At 46.4% G+C, this 21,287-nt stretch overlaps 1 protein-coding gene across 3 annotated transcripts in view; it reads left to right on the top strand.

Annotated features, from left to right (window-relative positions):
• The first annotated feature begins 725 nt into the window (after positions 1–725).
• LOC120896360 (vesicular acetylcholine transporter-like) overlaps positions 726–21,287 on the top strand; it is a 41,047-nt gene continuing 20,485 nt past the window's right edge. Inside the window, exons 1-2 of one of the 3 annotated variants that reach the window (XM_040300411.1) lie at positions 867–977; positions 13,816–20,486. In XM_040300411.1, the coding sequence (XP_040156345.1) occupies positions 14,382–16,151 (1,770 nt within the window). In that variant the 5' untranslated portion in view covers positions 867–977; positions 13,816–14,381 and the 3' untranslated portion in view covers positions 16,152–20,486. Of the gene's footprint in view, positions 978–13,815; positions 20,487–21,287 lie in introns of those variants that run through there. The other 2 variants (XM_040300412.1, XM_040300410.1) reach the window with 2 other exon arrangements.

The following is a 21,287-nucleotide window of genomic DNA, read 5'->3' as shown; positions in this document are numbered from 1 at the left end:
AACGGCTGGCACATGGCTAGAATGTACTAACGTTCGCTGCGGACCAGATCGAACGCGGTGGTGGTCAGTATCCCCGGTGGTTTAGGTGTTTTTTTTTCATTTCTCTTTTTTTTTTTGCTGAGAAGGTTTCTACTGGTTAGTGAAGGGTGGTTTTAGCTGGGACTGTTTTAACCACCCAGTGGAAACCTTCTCGGCAAAGGTTAGGGCGCTTCGGTTGGACATATCGTGGGAAAAGAACGGTGTGTGTGCTCTGGAGCATCAGGACGAAATTATGTGGAAATATATGTAGTAAAATGTGAAAAAGTGCAACAAAAAACTCAGGTCCAAAGTGGAGAATTCAACTCCCTTTTTAAAAAAGATTAAACAATACTGTCAAATGTCAGCACTTCATTTGCCTTTTTGATCTAGTACTCACTGGTTTTCTTTTCTCTTCCTGTCAATTTGCAAATCCTCAACAATCCACAACGCGTGCAGAGCAATAGTGTGTGGCGGTGTCCTCCTCGCAGGCAGTGTTCGGGGCGGGGAAATCAAAATCGACCAAAGCCGAGACCGATTTGCAGGCAACCCACGGGTGGAAGTGTGGACGCAGCACGGGTAGAAAAAAAATCACGGAAAATTCACCGATCAGTGTGTGCAGTGTGAGAGAGAGAGTGTGTGTGTGCGCGAGGCTTACCCGAAAGGCTCAAAAGGTGGTGCTTGTGTGAAACAAAAGAGAAGCAAATAGATAAAAAAAAGATCTTGCATTCCGGCAAGAAGTGGCCAGTGGTCAGCGCACAACCCAACCGAAGCGACAAAACTAGTGACCGTGGCGTCATCCGGCGACGGCGGCAGCGCACCAGCGGGCGAGCAAACGAACGCCCTGCTCTCCAAACTAGGCAGCTCGCTGTTCGGGGCCACCGGGTCGCCCCAGAAGGTGGTCACCAACATCCGTGGGTTCCTCTCGAATCGGCTGACCAGCGTTTCCATCCCCGACACAGGTAGGTGGCCACTGTACCGCTCCCCCCTCCTCGGATCACCACCCCACACATCGAAACCTAAGCCCTGTTCCTTCAAATCCCTTCCAGCGTACCGTTTTTATTTTCATTTCTTTTAAAGTATCTTCTTATACTTTTTTTGTAAACCCGTTTGATTTCACATACCATCACGTTTCACTTGAAAAGGAGCTCAAAAGCTCACGCGACGGTATCGTACACCGTGTAATGGGACAACGAGAAACAATTACGTAATTACATTTTCCCCTGAACGTGTAGCGGCAGGTCGGGCAGGACGCACTTTGCGCTAGGGCTCGCGTGAGAACGAGGTCTTAATGTAATTTTCTTACCAACATCCTCCCCGAAGAGGCCGCACAGTGCGTGGGTTTGTTCGATGTTGCGGCAAGTCGCAGGGATGCTTCTTTCCCTGCTAATTCTATTAAAACATCTCAAGTCGTTTGTGCGTCTTTAGGTCGGTTGCACTCTAGGTAGGGTTGTCCTCGTACAAAAACTTACTCCCCCCAAACATAATTTGCCCCATCAACTCGTTATGGTCTATTTTGGTTTTTGGGGGATGGTGGAATATTGATGAAATAATTGCAAATTCAAGCCATAAACGAGAAAATACATGCTACTCTTAGCATTTTAGTCGTTTCCCACGACACAGCAACATTTTTGTGAATTTTCACAAACAAAATGGCGGCCAATTGCACGTTCAGGGGGAATCCATATTTGTCTCCCACTCACACACATACACATTGCACACGAGAAAGCTCTCATTCTCATTCTTGGCCCCAAAAAGCTTTTCGCTCCACATTTTACACCTGTAGTGGTATTTCCGTTCGCCCCTGTGCCAAGCAGCGACTCACCACACAGCACGAATTGCTGGAGGATACATATTCTTAATCAAAGTGAGCCACGCGTGTGAGTGTTGGTGAGCTTGGTCATGGGAGTAAGAGCGGAAGAAGAGCGGAAGCTGAGCGGAAGAAGAGTAGCATTTTCTCTCCTGAAGAGCCGTGTTTGACTCGTGTTGGTGTGCAGGTGTGTGTTTATGCCAATGTGAAGCCGCCATCCGTCGCTTCATTGCATCTCGTCCGCTTCGTGTAATCCTTTTTTCACTATAAACGTTACCTATTTCACGGATGGATGGAAGCAGGCGCACACACCTGGCTCACTTCTCAGCAACACTTAACTTGGGGCTCCATTTTTTTTTGTACCATTTTCAACACCACTATGTAAACTTCTTGTACGACGATATCCTTCGAATCGATGCGTTTTACTAGAGCCACGAAGGGGCGAAGGTGTGTTAGTCACGTTGGCTAGTAATTTGTGTAGCAGTGATTGTAGGTTTTCATGGAGCAAAAAAATCCAATGTAAAACGAAACGTGTAAGTGGAGCGTATAGTTTCGTGGAATGGTTGCATAATAACATACTACTTGTATTGTTTTCTAGTATTAGATCAATTACTAGTATTGGATCAAAATGAAACTAGAGACACTATTCTGATAAGTGAATGTTATCATTCATAATTTTCAGATGTCTTCAGATTCCAGAGAACTAGTGATGCAATACGTTTGATTTTCAAAACCAATTTCGTAGCGTCATACAATTTAACGCACCAAATACTATGAAGAGGATATCGATCAAATTGTAAAAAAATCAAACCAAATAGGGTTTAACCTAAAATAAGCAGGTTATACCATATATGTTTGTTTGCTCATTAATGTGAAAAGTCGAATGGTGCGAGTTCTCTTGGGATTAATAGGCAACCATTTATTCAGTGGATACAATAGTCAATCCCCCATATAGACAGTTTCATATTGTAGATTGTGATTATTTTATTTAAAAAAGGATAACGGAATAATAAGGAAAGTTAAGGTTATTCGAAATATCGCCTATTTGGCTTTTAAAAGTTTATTTCAATGTTCGAAGGGCAATATTGTTATCATTCTAAATATTTTCTTATTCTTATTTTGGTGATCTTATATTGCTGTACGATAGTTGTTAACACAAGGATTTTGATGTCCCTAAGATGCCACATCAACTAGGATGACTGTACCAGTACCAGGCAGAATACTGCTTCTATTTGGCGTAACGTCCTACATTGACATGCCAGCTTGTACAGGCTTTTCAGACTTAATTCATTACCACGCAGCCGGATAGTCAATCTTTGCTACGGGAGGACGGTCCTTTTGGGGCTTGAACCCATGGCGGTCTTGTTATTGAGTCGTTCGAGCTGACGACTCTACCACGGGACCGCCCCAAATACTTATTTTTAATTCAAGTCAGAATACTTATTTTTGGCAAAACGAGAAATTATGCAAAAACGCGTTAATTTGTTTTTCAAAACACTATTTTGAATTAGAAAAAATGTTCAACTCGTATACTTTGTTTCAATCTCATTTCTATGCATATTTTCCAAAATCTCAACTAAAATGTGCAGAGTCCATTGCAGTATGGCCATAGTTTGATGTTGTTGTTGACCTCGTTGCTAAAACAAATGGTCATGATGAAGATATTTAAAATTTTTTTGTGCGTGTTAAGAAAGATCATTTGCTTATTTTTAATGGTGTTCAAATCTAAGATCCAAAACGTGAATATGCTAAAGGTCAAGTACTGTAATCCAAACCTCACCATACTCACTTCAATTGGATTGGTTGGTTGTTCCCGAACAATCCGACATTCGATTTTTGCTCCCTACCAAAGCGATAATTTACCATAACGTATGTAAAATCCAAACACGACCGCAACTGCTTAAGCTGCACCGTGATCGAAACCCCGACAAAGCCCCGACATGCACGCAACGCTCTCCAAAACGAAAATCTCCCCCTAAAGAACAACGAACACGAAAACAACTTCCAGCTTGCTACAGCATTACGTTCCGGCTTTCGTCTCGCTGGCTTAACTCAATTTCAGCGACAGCGCGCTTGAAACGGTATGCAAACACACCCACCAATATCGCCACCACCCACCGTACCAGTGACAATGATTAGGGCCAATCGCCCTGTTTTCCCTCGCGTTAGTAGCGCCAAGAAACAGGGATTCAGCCTTCCAGTCTACCACTGCTCCCTCCCTCTCTCTCTCTCTCTCTCTCTCTCTCTCTCTCTCCCTCGGTTCCCTTTCGCCGGCAGTCTTCGGTTTTATCGCTGTTGTTATTTTAAATCCTAGCGAATAAAAACCCAGGGACGAAATGCGCATCTCGGGGCACCCTCGGGGAAAAACTCATTTTGTGCCGCTCCCCTTAGCTTTAAGCAAGGAAAACTCCCCCCGCCATTACAGCGCACGGAGGACAACTTTTGTGCTCGCACGGAACACCGGCGCGTTACCATGGGCCACGGTGCGGCATTTAAGTTGCAGGGCAGCCGCAGCAGCAGCACCACTAAAAGACAATGAAACGGGCACGGTGGGAGGCGATATTTCATCATTATAATTCCTTTATTATACTTTGTTTTGACATCACAATTCGTCTTGCGTTTATCACACCCGCACGGCCCGCTCGTGTTCGTGTCGTCGCCAGCAAAGACGAGGGAAACCCCGAGCTGCTTGTAGACAATGCCCGATACAAACCTTTATCCAACTGCCATTACCACTTGGGCAATGGTTTCCTTCGGTCCTAACATCCTACCACCCACCCTAAACGCCCGTGCAAACCGCGAGAAGGGATGGGATTTTTCTTTGGTTTGGTTGGGATTTGGGCAGCTTCTTCCTTTTGTCACCAACACACTCGCTGTGGTGTTATTATGATTGTATCAACCGGATGCCTTATCTAAACAACTGGGGATGTTTTACAACTGCTTACTCAACTGCTTCCTTCCCCAAAGTTTGATGTATGTGTACTGGTTTGTGTATGTTATCCTGTGTCTGTTTGCGTGCGGTTTGTACGTGGGATCTCGCCACACCAGCGCGATCGATACAACACTGCTAAGTGCTGCAAACGGTGTGGAAAGTGTGGAAACTTTACCAGATGCTGTGACACCCAGCCGCGCCGCCTACCCGTTCGATAATGGTTTGAATTTGCTGTGCGTCATCTGCGACCAACACGTAAAGTGTCTTTCGGCGGCGAATGTATCCCTCGACCCATGACACCATTATCAGATGATACCGATCCGCAACAGCAACAAATCATAATTCTCTAACACAGCGCAAAAGATAATGGATTGGGAGGCTCGTTTTTTTGGCTCGTTTGCTGAAATCGGCAAGGAAGGTCCAATTTTGAACAAGCGACGAACCCGCAATGAATCGAGCATCGTCTAAATTGGGCGTTCGATAATGATATCATTTTTCTTTCAACATCACATCACTTTCCTCTCATGGTAAATGAAGTAATTGGGGATTGCCCGTAATGAACGGAAGGTCAGCAGGGACAGTCGATTTATTTGCTCGGTGTTTGGAGCAATCTGCTGCCCGGGCCAGGATGAATGTTTTCCATTAGCAACGTTTTGATGAGCTTTGCTTGTTACTTTTTAATTTTATTCTGTCCAAAACTGATGCCTTCTTGCCCGTGTTGGTTTTATGTTTATGAGATTGAAAGTTGTAATCATAAATATTATTCTAAAAAGGCTTACTTTTTATACGTTTTATGTCATTTTCTTTACATTCAACATTGACTAACATTTGGTTCTGATACGAAATAGTGCTTTGCAATTTATACCATTTCTCTGTTATGTCAGGAAGGTGTAATTTTATAATGTTTAGAAATTCAAAAAAGCTATTCCTTTCCAAATCAACTTAAATTTTCAATTTACAAAAAAACACACACACATACTTCACATTTGCTTGAACCCTCAAAGCAAAGCCGACTTTCCGAGAACTGAAATATCGTTTCACAATTTCCTCAGCATTGTCCTACAGGAAATTTATCAATTTTCCTCACATCAGTGAACTGCTTGCCCTTTCTGTTCACCTGTGAGCGCGGTTGCACTAGTTCACATTTGGACGAGCCCTTCAGCAATTCAGCCGCGTTCTAGAACCTGGAGGGTTGAAATGAATAGAAAGAAAGAAAATTAGAACTCCTCCCGCCACCACCACCACCAACTCATTTCCCTCCTTTTTTCCTGCGTTAGCTCTCTCTCTCTTTCTCTCGCCCTATCTCGTAGGCAGCAATAATCGTCGCTCGTGTTGCGACCGAGCAACAAACCGTTCGCTACAGTTTCTGACACGACCCGACGCTGACGGCGAGCCCCTCTTTACGTGAGCCGTGTCAGTCACAATTGCAGATGGAAATTGTATTACAATTTTATACATTCCGGGCGCACTTGAATTGGAAAACGTACCCCCGGGGGAGATTACCGGGACATTCGGCAGCCCGGGCCAACTCTGGACGCGCAGGATACGAGCCTTTCAGCCTTTCCGCCTCCAGACCACACTCCAGACCAACCGGTCCCGGTTCCCAACGACGAGGGTTGATTTTTCCACCGCCACCGTGGATAGAACCCACCCTCGCTTTATTCTCCCGCCGGCAAAGCGGCTTCGTTCAGGCACACCGTCCGTTTGCTCACCCGCTCAGCTCCATTCTGCCGGTAGGGCTTATTTCGTCCATATTTACCTTATGTTTTGCTCATAAAATATTCACACGAATGTTGTTAAATAATTCACAAACCATAGCTTCTTCCCTTCTTTGGTTTGCTGAACAAGCTACACAGCGCAAACCAGTCGCGGTACCTTCAAAACAGGACCTAAAGGCAACCAACCGCTCCGGGGGTTGATGATAGAGACCGTGCCGTGGCGAGTACGGCATTTTCTTTTCATTTTTTTCTTTTTGCTCCGCTGTCTAGGTAGGGTCGACGAATGGTAGGTGTTAGAGGGTTTGGTTTTGGTTGAATTTTTCCTTCAACAACTTCCCGACGGGTGTACGTGTGTGTGTGTTGTTTGTTCGCTCCTTTTTGCCGGAAGATTGCAATCGATTTTTCCACCTCTCCGCGGTGTACCTTCCCGTGGGGGAGAATTGAAGCAAAGAACGACGAGCTCGTTTTCTCGTCTCGGCTTCGTTTATCGAGCCAGCAGAAAGATTAATCTTAACACCCTCAAAAGAACACCAATTTTTCTTCACACGACATCTTGCATGTTGCTGTTCAAAGCAAATAGAACGAACCCGTCGTAGAACCCGTAGAAAGGTCAATAGTTTACCTCTTAGAAATTACATCCGGCTGGCGGAAATGCAAAAGTTTTGCAGTTGACATTTATTTCGGGGAAAGTTTCTCAGCAATCATGAAAAATGGTTTTATCCATAACACTCCTTTTTCAAATGTCTACTGTCAAAGGGGGCGACTTTAAAAACATCCTATTAGAATGAACACGATTTCCATTCATGCTTATTTCGCTGCACGACCCTTTAATCGATGAATTGCTGTGAAGGACACTTAACCTCACTCGTGACTACTTAATGACGACCGACAATGTACCGTGGCGTCATTATTACAACCCTCTCTCTCTCTCATGCCACGGTCACCCACACATACACACACGCACGGTCATTAAGCACTCGAAAAACACTCGAGTACGCAATCAAAGGTTAAACTGTGCTGCGACCAAGCTCTACAAAGAGAAAAGAACAAAACTAATGCCTCTAATACCCATACACACTGACACACACACACTGCAGCGGACTAAATAAGTAAAATGCTGCCATGTTTTACGTCATGTTGAAACGCAACAAACAAAACACACACACAGGGCAACGCCATTAGAACGCCAGGACGAACGAGGCGGGTGAAGCGATCCTTGCGGGCTAGTTTTTCATTCAACCTTCTTAATGACGCTGGCACACGCAGCCACGAAGGCGGAGAGCCGTTCGATTAATTCGACCCACACACGGAGGCCTCGTAGAATTGGAGCGAACGAAAAGAATATCTCACAAGGAATGAACAACTGGGAACGTCATGGCTCCAAGAGTTGTAAGATGATCTGGGGGTTGGTTATTCCTCACAGTTTTTACCGCAGGTGAATGTTTGCCGATGGAGAAGAAGGGTCTTGTTTTGTTTTTTCCTCCACATTGAAGAACGGCTCTCGTAGCATGTCACACAAAAGAAAGGAAAGAGCAACGCCTACAGGCACTCCAGGCGGGAAGGGCGAAGATTTACGAGGTCAATTGCACACACTCACTAAAGGTGGTAAGGAGGGAAATGGCAGTGTTAGTGTGCATCCTAGTTTCTTTTTATAGCACATCTTCGTGTTGTTTGTAGAAGACCTGCCAAAAAAATCGATTTTTCTTACTGCTTATGTGCTCCGGAACGCGCCAGATGGTGTAACTCTCAGGCGATGCCTAGCTCAGCAACATCGGGACATCGGGTTTGTAACGCACATGGACGCACACTTTTTGTATTTTCCATCAATTTCATGCTTTAAAAGACTTCACAACTTGCTACAGATTTGGCACAGTACACAAACATTCAACGCTAGAAACAACATTTTGCTTTAATGTTACCGTACCCCGTACCACAGAAACGGCTGGAAGAGCAGGAAAACTCAAATATATACATTTGCTTCCACGCACCCACCTCCACTCCTCCTGGCAGGTCTAACGTAAACGTGTCGGTTTATTTCCGTACCTCGCTCATTATCCTAATTGGGTCCAGCGTTACCGCCACCTTCCGGGCTCGGAACGGAACGGAACGCAACCGTGTAGCCGTATCGATCGGTTTTGCTCCGATTCCTACCCTACACTCTAGCATGCGCCCGAAGGCCAGTGCCCAAAAACGGCGAGGGTTGGCGCACCTTTCCGAAAGCAGACGCCCTGGCACGCAGTTGCTGGCGTTTGTTCCATTCCAACGGGGGTCACACGTTCGCCAGGAACGGTCGAGCCGAGCATCCATCCACTTTCAATTGGATTAAAGCACCCCCGAAAACCAACCCAAGAGTGGTGTGTGTGTGAGAGAGAGAGAGACTGTCCACCACTTCCACAATCCCAACATGGGCGGTTTAATTCTGAACAAATATTTTCGCTAGCATCTCCTCCTGCCCCTGCTCGGTTGCCCGTGTACGTACCGCTTCCGGTTCCCGATGCCCAGTTTGCTGTGGCCATGCTCCCGGTTGCCATGCCATTTTGTTTGCCATCTCTCTTCCCTGCTCTGGTCCTGGAGCAAATACTACGCCTAGCCCCCCCTGCGGCCGATGCGGAAAGCACGAGTCGCGCACGGCAGCACAATCAAACATCTGAAGTACCAGCCATCCAGCCAGCCACACACAGAGAGGGAGCTGCTGTGAAGGACGTCATCAACTGTCAGAGATCAAAGAGCTGCACCCTACCGTCAGCAAAGGGGGGAAGAAACTCGATACACACTCCGTTGCAACCCATCGTCGGAAGGTCGGGAACGTGCACTTAAACCTTTAGTATACACCTTCATCTCTCCCTCGCCGTTTGCGTTTGCTGTTGCGTTTGTCGAGGTGTGTTGTTGTTGGTAGTGGTATTAGCAATGGGGATTACAAAATAAAAAAAAAAACGAGACACTGAAAATTGAGCCGGCAATTGAGCAACCGAGGCGGGCATTGTTGAGGCGCATAACAACAGCAACAGCAAAAAAACGTGAACACTGTACTGTTCATTTCGATTCGAAGGAAAAGCTGCTTAGTGTGGAAGGTGACAACCGGAAACGTTCCATTGTTCAAACACACACCGGCGCCGCAAGCAGGTGCAGAAAGGAAGGATTATGGAATGGCGCCAATAATGCGCCACTTGTAGCAATTGCCACAGACAGTTTCTGTAATGACCACGAGTCGAGCTGGGACTGCAGTGCTGGACTGTTCTGTTCGGAAGTTTTCCTGCTTGGAAAGAACATAGAGAAACGAAGTCTTATTACGAAGAAGAATGTTCTGTATCTTGTAATAAAAACAGATTGTCTGTGGTTTGTAACGCTCTATTCCTCTGCAGAAACAAATGGGGTAAGGTGTTGAAATTTCCCATTAATCAGACCACACCTCCACCGACCATCATTCTCCGACCGAAGATGGCCGTTCCTCGCACCTACAAGAAACCGAGGATTAGTGGTCACGCCAAAGCGTGTTGTAATCCGTCGCCCACACGCCCAGAACCACCACCCATCGTGGATTGGGCGACATGGATAGCGTCGTTCGTCACTAATTCCACGATCGATATCGATCGAGAACTGCCTGCTCAGCACACGAGCAGGCAAGATTTGCCGCGATGCTATCATCGCACTGTCTATCGGGTGTGCCCCAGCTACACGCTGACCGGGCGACCGGAACGGTAAGACACTCGGGCGAAAGTGTAAGAACAAAACGGCTAATTTACTGTTTGCCCAGAAACGTGTAGTCAATGATGGTTACATGGCAAATGATTTAATGAGCCTAAGGGGTAACGTTACGAAGCCCTGCCGATGGCCGTCGACGCCGACGGCAATGAAGATGTCGAATAAGGGGATAGAGATGTGCAGAGAAGTTTGCCTAAGCAATCTGAGAGGGAAAATCCCCCGAACGGAAGCGACGTTTGGCCGTTGGGATGGTGGTGGTAGAGAGCAAAGAGAGGGATGCTTCGCTTCTGGATTCACCCTCGTTCTCGGATGCTGCAGCTAGAAGGAATATCTTTCACCCTAACCGATCCGGTCCGAGCATTGGGCTAACTTTATTATTAGTCACGTTTGGGTCTATGAATAAAACATTCCTTGCCACATTCCACACTGCATTCCCTGGTTTGTGCCTCATCATCGTGGACGTCTTTCGAAGGTTCGAAGTTCCGTTCGAAAGTATCCCGTGCTGCCGGTGCTAATGTATCCCTCCGTACCTCCGGATATGTACAGAATTTGTGGAATTTGACCCAGATTGATGGTGAAATAAGGCATCGCGACTAGCGGTTTTGCATGTACCGTGTATGACAGGTGCCTAATTCAGTCATATCTTTTGGATATCATTAGAACATTGCAGGAATTGGTGAGCAAATTCACTTGAGGAAAAACGGAGTTTGCAGAATTCTATATTGACAGGCACCATCATTTTTGTTGTGTTTAAGTGCACTAGCTCCTGGTTTTTTGTATCGCCGCCTTTTTATCATCCCAACTTAAGAGCATACTCTGGTACCAGTAATATCCCCAAGGAGTACACAAGTGTGACCGAGTTTACTTTTCATCTGCTTGACGAGTATTGTGTGGCTGATCCTGGTGAAGTTGTCATCATCCCCTTAGCACGAAAGCAGAAAACCCCCAGCAAAGCAGATAAAAAGCAAACATTTCAAACGCGCAAACATCGTCCCCGTCCCGGGCAGGTTGTGCTGGCTGGGTGCAAAGAGACATTCCTTTGTTTTTTTTTCCTTTATTCACTGCTCGTTGCTGCTCCGAACCGTCCCGCAGGGAATATAGCGAATAATGGAAGTCGAAGTAAAACAGGGGTGAATAAGCGCGCCCAAGCAGCGGACGCCCAACAGTAAAGGCATAAAGTCATTATGTGTGTTTTGTCAATAGCAAGAAGCACGTTGCTTGGTCGTATTTTGTTGCCACTATATCCTAACCAGGAATCAGCCAAAAACGGAAAACCTCCCCGTTCTAGCGTAGCGGAGGGTTCGTACGGATGCAGGAAAATCGCTCTCACCCTCACGCCAGCGGGATGATAACCTTCGGGATTGTGCTCTTGGTATCCTTCTTTTTATTGTCGTGCTCAAACACCAACCGTTCGGAGTCGCCAGAGCGATTGTGGAACATGGAAAGGGAAACAAATCACGAGAAGCAGTAAAAAAACCAACCCGGAAACAATGATAGGCTTTGCTTGCATCATTATATGCTGATGCGCTGATATGGTTCCGATTCGGAAGCAGCCGTGGACCGTGAGCGGCAGAGAGCTCTAGCACCGGGGCGCGCTTGCCAAGGGGACCGAGATAATGAATAATGAGGGGAAATTTCAAATTAGATTTCGTGATTGAGCTGATATTTGATGGCAATCAATTATTTGGCCACATGCGGGTGTGGACGAATGACGCATTCCTCCCCTCCCGTTCCCCAACGGCCGGAGCGTAATGAAGCCAATCGGTTTACCTTGACGGTTTCCGGCGTCTTCGCTCGACGGTTTCGAGGTCTCTGAGCGGCAGATGCCAATTTTCTAACGATCGGTTGATTGAGGAAGGACACTCCGAGCGCCTACAGACTCGTTTGGAGTTCTTGGCGGTGTAAGGTTACACTGGTGGATCAATAATTCGGGGTCGTGCTGTGGCGAACGTTAATTATGGACTATCGTTTCGGTGTCCTTAAGGCAAAGGGTTTGCTAGTTGTTTCGTTATACTTAAAGCCGTAAAGCATAAAGCCAAGCAAAAAATTAGCTTTTTTCAGTTGTATTTTTCTCTTTTGTTTTGAACATTTCAATTTCTTCCTGTTTTGCTGCTCGTTTTCCATCCTAGCTGTGTATCATATTTGGTTACAATTAAAAGTAGATCTTCTTTCCCCGTATTTCCAGCACACACGTGCCGACCTTTTTGAGTTTTTACTCTACCCTTGACGTTTATCGTTTCCGGCGTACATGTTTTGGCGTACCGATTCTCCCCCTCCGAATGGCTGTATTACGATTTGCAGCGTAAGCCTCTCCGTTTTGTTAGCATTTGATTTGTTTTGTTTTTTGTTTGTTTGTTTCTTCTTTGAACAAAAAACCATCATGTTTCTCGATCGATTGAGGTTATACGCAGCCGATGACGTGGCGACACTAGCAGACATGAGGTAGCTGACCGAACCGCAGTCAACCGAACGAACCAACCGACCGACCAACCGACCGACCAACCGACCGACCGATCGACCTATCGCAGCCGCTCGCTTGTAATGGGTTGATTGTCAAATCATTACCATCACTTACATCTTCTAATTACCCAAACCAAACCGACCGGTCAGCCATTGGCATTACGGCCTGCCTCCCACCGTTGGCGGTGGGTCCCTGAGTAGTAGTTCCTTCAAAATTCAGAGTAATTTCATTAGTGAACCCATTAGCGGCGTGCTCCCCAACCCCCCACTATCCCCTCAGCGCGCACGTCGGCCATACGGCACAAACAGACACAGACGCGACATCCAAATACACCGGCTAAACGCAAGCAGAAGCTTAGAGATGTTTAACCAGAGCCTGGGAACAACTTCCGCAAGATCTTTGCTGCGTGGCGCATCCTTGAACAGCACAGAAACAACATTTTCGATCGAAACATAACACGAAAAAGCAAATGAAATGAAATGAAACAAAGCGAATATAAACGAAACCGGCCGCTGTATGTGTGGTACCGCTTGTGTGTGGAAAATCGATCGCAACAAACAAGCTCCCCGAACAAGCTCGAGTTCATAATTTAAATACGCGCGTACATTACACCTCCGATGGCAACCTTCAAGCGGTCGTCGAAACTGAACAGAGATGGTACGAAGCATTCACTTGCTTTGCCGTTGGTTGTTGATTTGTTTCCGTTGTTTTTTGTGTTTTTTTTTTTTCGTTTTCCCAACTTTTGGTTCTGCTTCCGTTTCCTAAAACAATTATCCAAACCGATTTCGTTGTATTGTTTGTGAGATTGTTTGGCTTTTTTTGTTCGTTCGATTCTTTCGTTAAATCGCTGCAGTTGCATTAAAAGTGATTGAACAAAACAAAAAAAATACTATTGCGATTGAACTTTGCCCCGGTGCGTGTGTCCCGTCTCGGGGACATTGCCACCTAAACCATATGCCTTATTTTTAAAAACAAAAACGGTACCGCTCAAATACCTACACAGTTCTTACCTCCTTGCTCTTATGTTCAGTTCCATCTTGTCCGCATTCCTTTGGCGCACATCCAAAGTCTAGTGGCAAAGCCGGACAATTCCTTACTCCAACAACCTCGCGAAAATGCCAAGTTAAATCGAACCACCAAAGCAAAACGATTAAAATATTGTTTCTGTGTTCTCAAGGTTGCCGCCACCCCTTGGACAACGACTGTATACCCCCTGCGACGTAAGCCACCGCCGCAAAGCGCAAAGACACACGTCTGTACAGCAAAGTCTGTTCTGTGTACGTTAAGCGGAAGTCAGAGAAGAGCCCTCATTATTGCAAGAGATGTAGAGAGAAGATGCGTAGCCCATCGCGTCGGTTGTGATCTAGATACGGGCCACTGACTAGAACACACGCTGGTACACAGACTCGGACACACACACAGCGCATCACACACGACATGCTCCAGCAGGTGTGTGATCAACAGAAGCAGCAGCATCAGCAGCAGCAGCCCGACCAAACCAGAGGTGTACGTTTGAGGCTGACATCGATCGCGATCAGCAGCAGCAGCAGCAGCAGTGCCTAAACACTCGAACACATACCCTTCTCTACATAGTAGAGGATAACAAGTGGACCTACCGGGTAAGGATCATCATCATACGCGCAGAAGTTCGGAGTAGAGATATACGGAGTCCAAGATCTCCAATACAGTAGTAGCCAACACCGCAAAGGAAAGGCGTAGCGCAGCAAAGCACCGCAACACAAGATGGCACCGCTACCGATTATTAATCTCGAGCCGAGCGAGGTGAAGGAGATCTTCTGGACGAAGGTGAAGGAACCGCAGTCGCAGCGCAAGCTGATTCTCGTCATCGTCTCAATCGCGCTGCTGCTGGACAACATGCTGTACATGGTGATCGTGCCGATCATACCGGACTACCTGCGCTACATCGGCACCTGGGGCCCGGAGGAACCGTACAACATGAGTGCGCCGACCACCGTCTTCACACCGCACACCCATTCGCACCACGGGCAGGATTCGGCTACCGGCATACTGTTCGCCTCGAAAGCGATCGTGCAGCTGATGGTGAACCCGTTCTCCGGTGCGCTGATCGACCGGATCGGCTACGATCTGCCGATGATGGTGGGGCTGATCATCATGTTCCTGTCCACGATGGTGTTTGCGTGCGGGCGCAGCTACAGCATGCTGTTCTTTGCCCGCTCGTTGCAGGGCGTCGGGTCCGCCTTTGCCGACACGTCCGGGCTGGCCATGATTGCCGATCGGTTCACGGAGGAAGCGGAGCGTACGAAGGCGCTCGGCATTGCGCTGGCGTTCATCAGCTTCGGCTGCCTGGTGGCGCCCCCGTTCGGTGGCGCCCTGTACCAGTTCGCGGGCAAGGAGGTGCCGTTCGTCATCCTGGCGCTGATATCGCTGATCGACGGGTTTATGCTGCTGCTCGTGATGAAACCGATCAAGGAGCAGCTGGCCGACCGGCAGGAGGTGAGGGCCCCGTCCGTACCGATCTGGCGCCTGCTGATGGACCCGTACATTGCCGTCTGTGCCGGCGCGCTCATGATGTCGAACGTGGCGCTCGCCTTCCTGGAGCCGACGATATCGCTCTGGATGGAGGACAACCTGACGACGGACAACTGGAAGATTGGTATGGTGTGGCTGCCCGCCTTCTTCCCGCACGTGTTCGGCGTGATCATCACGGTCAAGATGGCGGCGCAGTACCCGGACAAGCAGTGGCTGATGGCGGCCGGTGGGCTCGCCCTCGAGGGGCTCTGCTGCTTCATCATCCCGTTCAGCTCGTCCTACATCATGCTGATGATACCGATCTGTGGCATCTGCTTCGGCATTGCGCTGATCGATACGGCGCTGTTGCCAACGCTCGGCTACCTGGTGGACATACGGTACGTGTCGGTGTACGGCAGCATCTACGCGATCGCCGACATCTCGTACTCGCTGGCGTACGCCGTCGGGCCGATCATTGCGGGCGGCGTGGTGGAAGCGATCGGCTTCACCGCACTCAACTTCCTGATCGCGTTCTCGAACCTGCTGTACGCACCGGTGATGTACTACCTGCGCAACATCTACGACTTTAAGCACTTCGAGAACGAGGCGAACGTGCTGATGGGCGATCCACCGACGAAGGAGTACCAGACGTACACGATGCACGATCAGCAGATGGTGGGCGAGGAGTACAAGAACCATCTCGAGTACGGGCGTCAAACGGACGATGGCAACTACCAGCAGGAGACCAACATCGATCAAGGGTACTCGCAGAACGGTAGCTATCAACAGCAGCAGCAGCAGGGTGGATATCAGAACTATCAACCGGGATATCAGGAACAGGGTGGCAGCGTCTATCAGCAGCAGCAGCAGCAGCAACAAGCCCCGAGACATCTTCCACAGCAGCCCCAGCCGGTTGCAAATCCCTTCCGACATGGGGAATCGTCAGGACAGCAGCAGCAGCAACAGCAGCAGCAGCAACCGGCACAACCAAGGATCTCGAATCCATTCCGGCAGGGCTTCTAAAGCCGCAATGCTAAAGCGTTAAAGTGTCTGATCGTAGTGTGCCAGTGGCTACCAGCCGGTAGCGCCCCTGTAACGCTATCGATCGGTTAACTGTTGTTATGCTTCGCTTAATGGGGCTGTATTTAAGGCACATCATGGTGATCACCTCACCGTGTCCAGAAAAAGGACGATCGACGGCAGATCAATTGCTGCAACACGTATGACATAAAGGACGAAATGACAGTCTAGATTTAGAACCTAGGGGTAAGGAAATTCTCCGGTGGATACGCGTGCCGATCGGACCATTGCCTAGGGGGATCCCACAGGTCTGTTCGAATTGCATCAATATCGTAGACATATCAACCACAAGCGTAACATTCTATTCGGGTGCAAGGAGACGGCTTTCGTGCGGCATCCGTCCGAGATGGGCCGGTTTTGGCACGCGGCTCAGCTGGAGAACATTTTAGTTGTTTCCGCGACTTCAGTTCAGCATTCTCACTAACATAAGACACAACCAAGGTAACGATACATATCAGAGCTTCGTGCTCGCCTGAATTTACCAAAAAGTGATATTATATAGTGGAAGAGTTATTATATCCCTTGTATTATTAGTAGTAGTATTAAGCGATGTGGCACCATCCGTATATGGCACCTGGCACCTGGCGCTCTGGCGTCACGCGAGGGCATCGAGAGGGCATCAAACACCCATCCCGAGCATGCCTTCCCGCGAGAGACCCAGTGCCCAGGGGATGTACGTGGCGGGATCTCACTCACAGTCTCTAGATATAGTTTTAGTGCATATCAAACAGAAACAAAACATGCCTAGACACATAAGGATTAGCACTCTGCTACGTTGCTGCTATTCAATTTTCCAAAACCCCGCCTATCTTGCACCTATCGCACGTACGCGGCAGGGCTGTACTCTGTACATTAAGTTTTCCTTGTACACCGCATTACGCAAATCGGGTACGCTCATCAATGAAACACGTTGTTGCGTTGCGTTGGTTGCTGCAGGATGCGCTGCTGCAGGTGGAGCAGACCGCCGCACCACCATGTGCTGGGGTAGGTTCCAGTTCCGGCAGCACCATCTAGCCGCCTCCTGACCTGAAAGTCTCTAATGGTATCAATTAAAATAGTTTACAGTTCGTTCGCAGTTCGGTGGCAGTAACCGGCGGCACCAGGGGAACCAGGAGGACCGAGGTGTAGGTTTTCAAAACCGCACGCCACTACTGCCCTTCCCGGTGCTGCTCGGTAACATGTGTAAAGTGAAGCGAAACACGAACCTATACTTACTCACGTATATCTATTACGGTATTACATTTACACACACACTTAACGAAATGGGTTAGTCGGAAGAGAAGAGCGTACAAACCTTGGACAAAAGATGTATTAATGTTTTTCATATTTATCTTTCATACACGCTCAGCTATTGTGTAAAGTTTAGAAAGTCCCTCTGCCAGCTGAACAGCGCACCGAAAAACGAAGTCTATTAGAGTTTGGATGTATTATACACTGATCATGCTTTACAACTCTCGTCCTTTTACCTTCTCCCCCTTATGCGTCTGCGTACTATATCAAGTGGAGGAGGTGGAATAGATTATAGGAACAATTATCACAATCATATCAGAGCGATCGGGCTGGCGGCTTGTGCCCTACCGTGCCAGCATTGTTGGAGCAGGGCGATCGTGTAAACGAATGCAATTGAACCGAGCAAATTAAAGAGCAACCAGCTGCTGCAGGGCTCTTCGGAGGACCGTACAGATAGGCAAACGATAAACTTTATCCCGTAAGACTGGCAAGTATAGGTGTGCAAGCAAAAGCTACCGATAAATAGAACACGACTTCTGTTCACGAATCAGCGTATCAATCGTATGTATATTATTTCGGTTTTGCTTACGTCAAACGTTAAGCAAAGACTTTTTTCCCCCACCAAGGTTCACAGTGTATTTACTCTTCTTGCAAAGGGAGTATATTTAGGATTGCGTTACTTTTTTTACATTATCTTGCATCTCTTTCGAAAACATTCAAATAACGGCAACGTGCCCTTCTCACGCTCTGCGTATGCAGCACGTTTGCGTAAAATCACAGCGTACCGAATGTAGGGGAAGGTAGGTAAAGACGGACACTACGGGTAAGATGGACACTTCTCAAAAATACATAATAAAAGTAATTATAAAATAATTTAAAAATGTAGCATTCAAGTTAAAGGTATAAAAACACATTTGAGACACTCCGTCCACATGACAACCTTTAAATTTGTCAAATTTGGCCGCAAACAAAAAAAGTAATCCAAGTAACGTAGTGGATGTAATTTTGCTGCTTCAGATGTTAAGCTCTAATTCTTGCATAGTTTATATTTCCGGTGGATTTTCGAATTGAACGTGTTAGCTTGACTATCGAGCATAAAACTGGCGAAAGAACGGTAATTAAAACAACAAAATAATTAGTTTTATATCGTTTTAAGTATCACAGCACCAAAGCGGGAAAGACGGACACTCTGTTGTGGGGAAAGATGGACACGCAAGTTTTACATTGATTTTGTGTTGCTGTTGCTTATTGATTAACAGATGCCAACAAATTACATTCGTAAGAGTAATCGGAAGTTATGGACCAACCAGCAGCTAGAAAAGGCAATAATATCTGCGAGGAATGGAACTCCGGTGAAAACAGCAGCATTGAATTATTCGGTTCCTCGCACGACTCTGATAAGGCATCTTAAGCAAACCAACATCTTGCCACGGCTGGGACCAATTGATTCTGTGTTTAGTATACAACAAGAAGAAGAACTGGTAGCACACCTTTTAGAACTCGAAAAGAGGTTCTACGGAATCACAAAGATCGATGTTCGAAAACTAGCGTTTGACTTGGCGGAAAAAAATAGCTTGCAGCACCCTTTTAACAAGGTCATTAAACTTGCTGGGGTAGCGTGGCTTAGCAATTTTATAAAACGAAACCCTAAGCTGTCCTTCAGGATGCCTGAAGCAACCTCTGCTGCTAGAGCTAGGGGATTCAATAAGGTATCGGTTTCTGCATTCTTTAATTTATTGGAAGCAGCGCTGAACTCCTCTAAAATCACGGCAGATCGTATTTTCAACGCAGATGAGACTGGAATATGTACTGTGAGCATTTGGTTATATTTTTTGTGTTGTGAAAAACAAAATATAGAATTCCTTTATTTTACAGGTTCCCCCTAAGAAACGAAAGATAGCAGCAATGAAAGGAAAAAAGCAGGTCGGTGGAATTACCTCCGCTGAGCGTGGGGTATCGACTACAGCAGTAATGTGCATGTCAGCAGCAGGACAACACCTTCCTCCGTTTTTAATTTTTGCTTGTATGCGAATGCATGACGCTTTGAAGAAAGGAGCACCATGTGGAAGCAAATTTGCATGTAATTCTTCCGGTTATATGACTGTGGAAATCTTCAATGACTGGTTTGATCATTTCTTGGATAATGTGCAGCCATCCGAAGATAAACCGACCTTGCTCATTATCGACGAAGATAATGATTTTTACGAAGAACCTAGCATTTACTGAGAAAGCCAGAGCTAATTTCGTCACTGTTTTAGTATTACCTCCGCATTGCAGTTACAAAATGCAACCACTGGACGTATCTTTTATGGCACCCTTCAAGTCATATTATGCTTCTGAAGTGGAGAAATTCTTACAGCAAAACCCTGGGAAAGTTATGGGTCAATATGACATTGCAGATTTGATGAAACCTGCTTTAATAAGGCAGCTACCATGAGTGTAGCCGTCAATGGGTTCAAAAAGGCCGGAATCTGGCCATACTATCCTAACATTTTTGACGACGATGCGTTTGCACCATCAGAGGTAACCGATCAATTAGTTGGTGCTTGCATAGATGAAATACCTTTGCAAGTTGAAGAAGCTTCGATTGCATTAAATCTATTTGAAGATAAAGAGACTCAAGTTTCCTCCGAAGATTTCGTAGGTTGCAGTTCTGCAAATTCAACTCCTGTTACTGAAAAATCGATGTTTCAAGTGTCACCAACAGCAATACTACCATTGCCTAAGATGGTAGCCCCAAGATCCAACAAACGAAAACGTCAAGCAGAGAAAGCAGCTGACATTACCTCTAATCAGTACGTTATTAGTTTGAAAAAAGCCAAAGCCAACCAAAATATTCAAACTATGAAAAAAGAACGAAAACTATCTTGCAAGAAGACGAATCAAAAGCAGTCCAAGACCGACACGATGTGTGACACCCTATGTGAAACATGTGGTTTCCAATTTTCCAATTCAGACCAAGGGACAGGATGGACTATGTGTTCGAAATGCTTCTCTTGGTTCCACTCAGAATGCTTTAACATCGTTAAAATATTCTGCAGAAACTGTTCTTATGTCCTTTCTTCTTAAAATATTGTGTTCATTGATTGTTACCTGATTTTTGCAATGAATTAAATGATTTGTTAAAAATGTGTTCTTTTTTTCATTAGGTTTTCGTTGATTAAATTTGTTTTTATTGTTATAAATTACTTTTTTTTGTAAAAGGAGTGAAGAAAACAACAGATAATGTTAGAGTATTGTAAAACTCTTCAATTTTCAACGTTTTCTATAGGGGTCCATCTTACCCTTCATGGTGTCCATCTTTCCCATATCAGGTGTCCGTCTTACCCGATCATTTCAAAACTGCACGAAAAAAACCATGTTTTTCATTCATGAAAAAAACGCAAAAATCGATGGAAACTTAAAAGTTTCAACACATTTTCTGTTAAAACATGAGTGTAAGATAATGTATGCACATTTTCATGGCCGTTGCACTTATATATCCATAGATTTTTACCATTTTCCTTAACGTGTCCGTCTTTACCTACCTTCCCCTATCAAGCAAGCTTAGCAGGCTGTCGCAAATCACACTAGCATTTGCTATCATTGCTACTCATACTTGCGCCTGAATGGAAGAGGCGTATGAAATGATTTAATTTGTTTGTATATATTATCAACCGGAAGACGCAACCGCATTATCCGCCGGTGAGGTTACTACACCTCGCCCAAGCGGTTACAACGGTAACGACTCCCGGGACTCACACTAATCAACACAATTAATGCTAGTTTTTTAAGTACATCAGGGTATGGCGTGTTTATGTGCGGCGTGTGTGGCGTGCGGTGTGCTTGTGAGATCTGAAAGGATCCAAC

Source organism: Anopheles arabiensis, chromosome 2 (genome assembly GCF_016920715.1).
Source record: "Anopheles arabiensis isolate DONGOLA chromosome 2, AaraD3, whole genome shotgun sequence".
NCBI classification, from domain to species: domain Eukaryota; kingdom Metazoa; phylum Arthropoda; class Insecta; order Diptera; family Culicidae; genus Anopheles; species Anopheles arabiensis.
The sequence above is the reverse complement of the archived record's forward strand: the minus strand, read 5'-3'. Positions and strand labels throughout refer to the sequence as shown.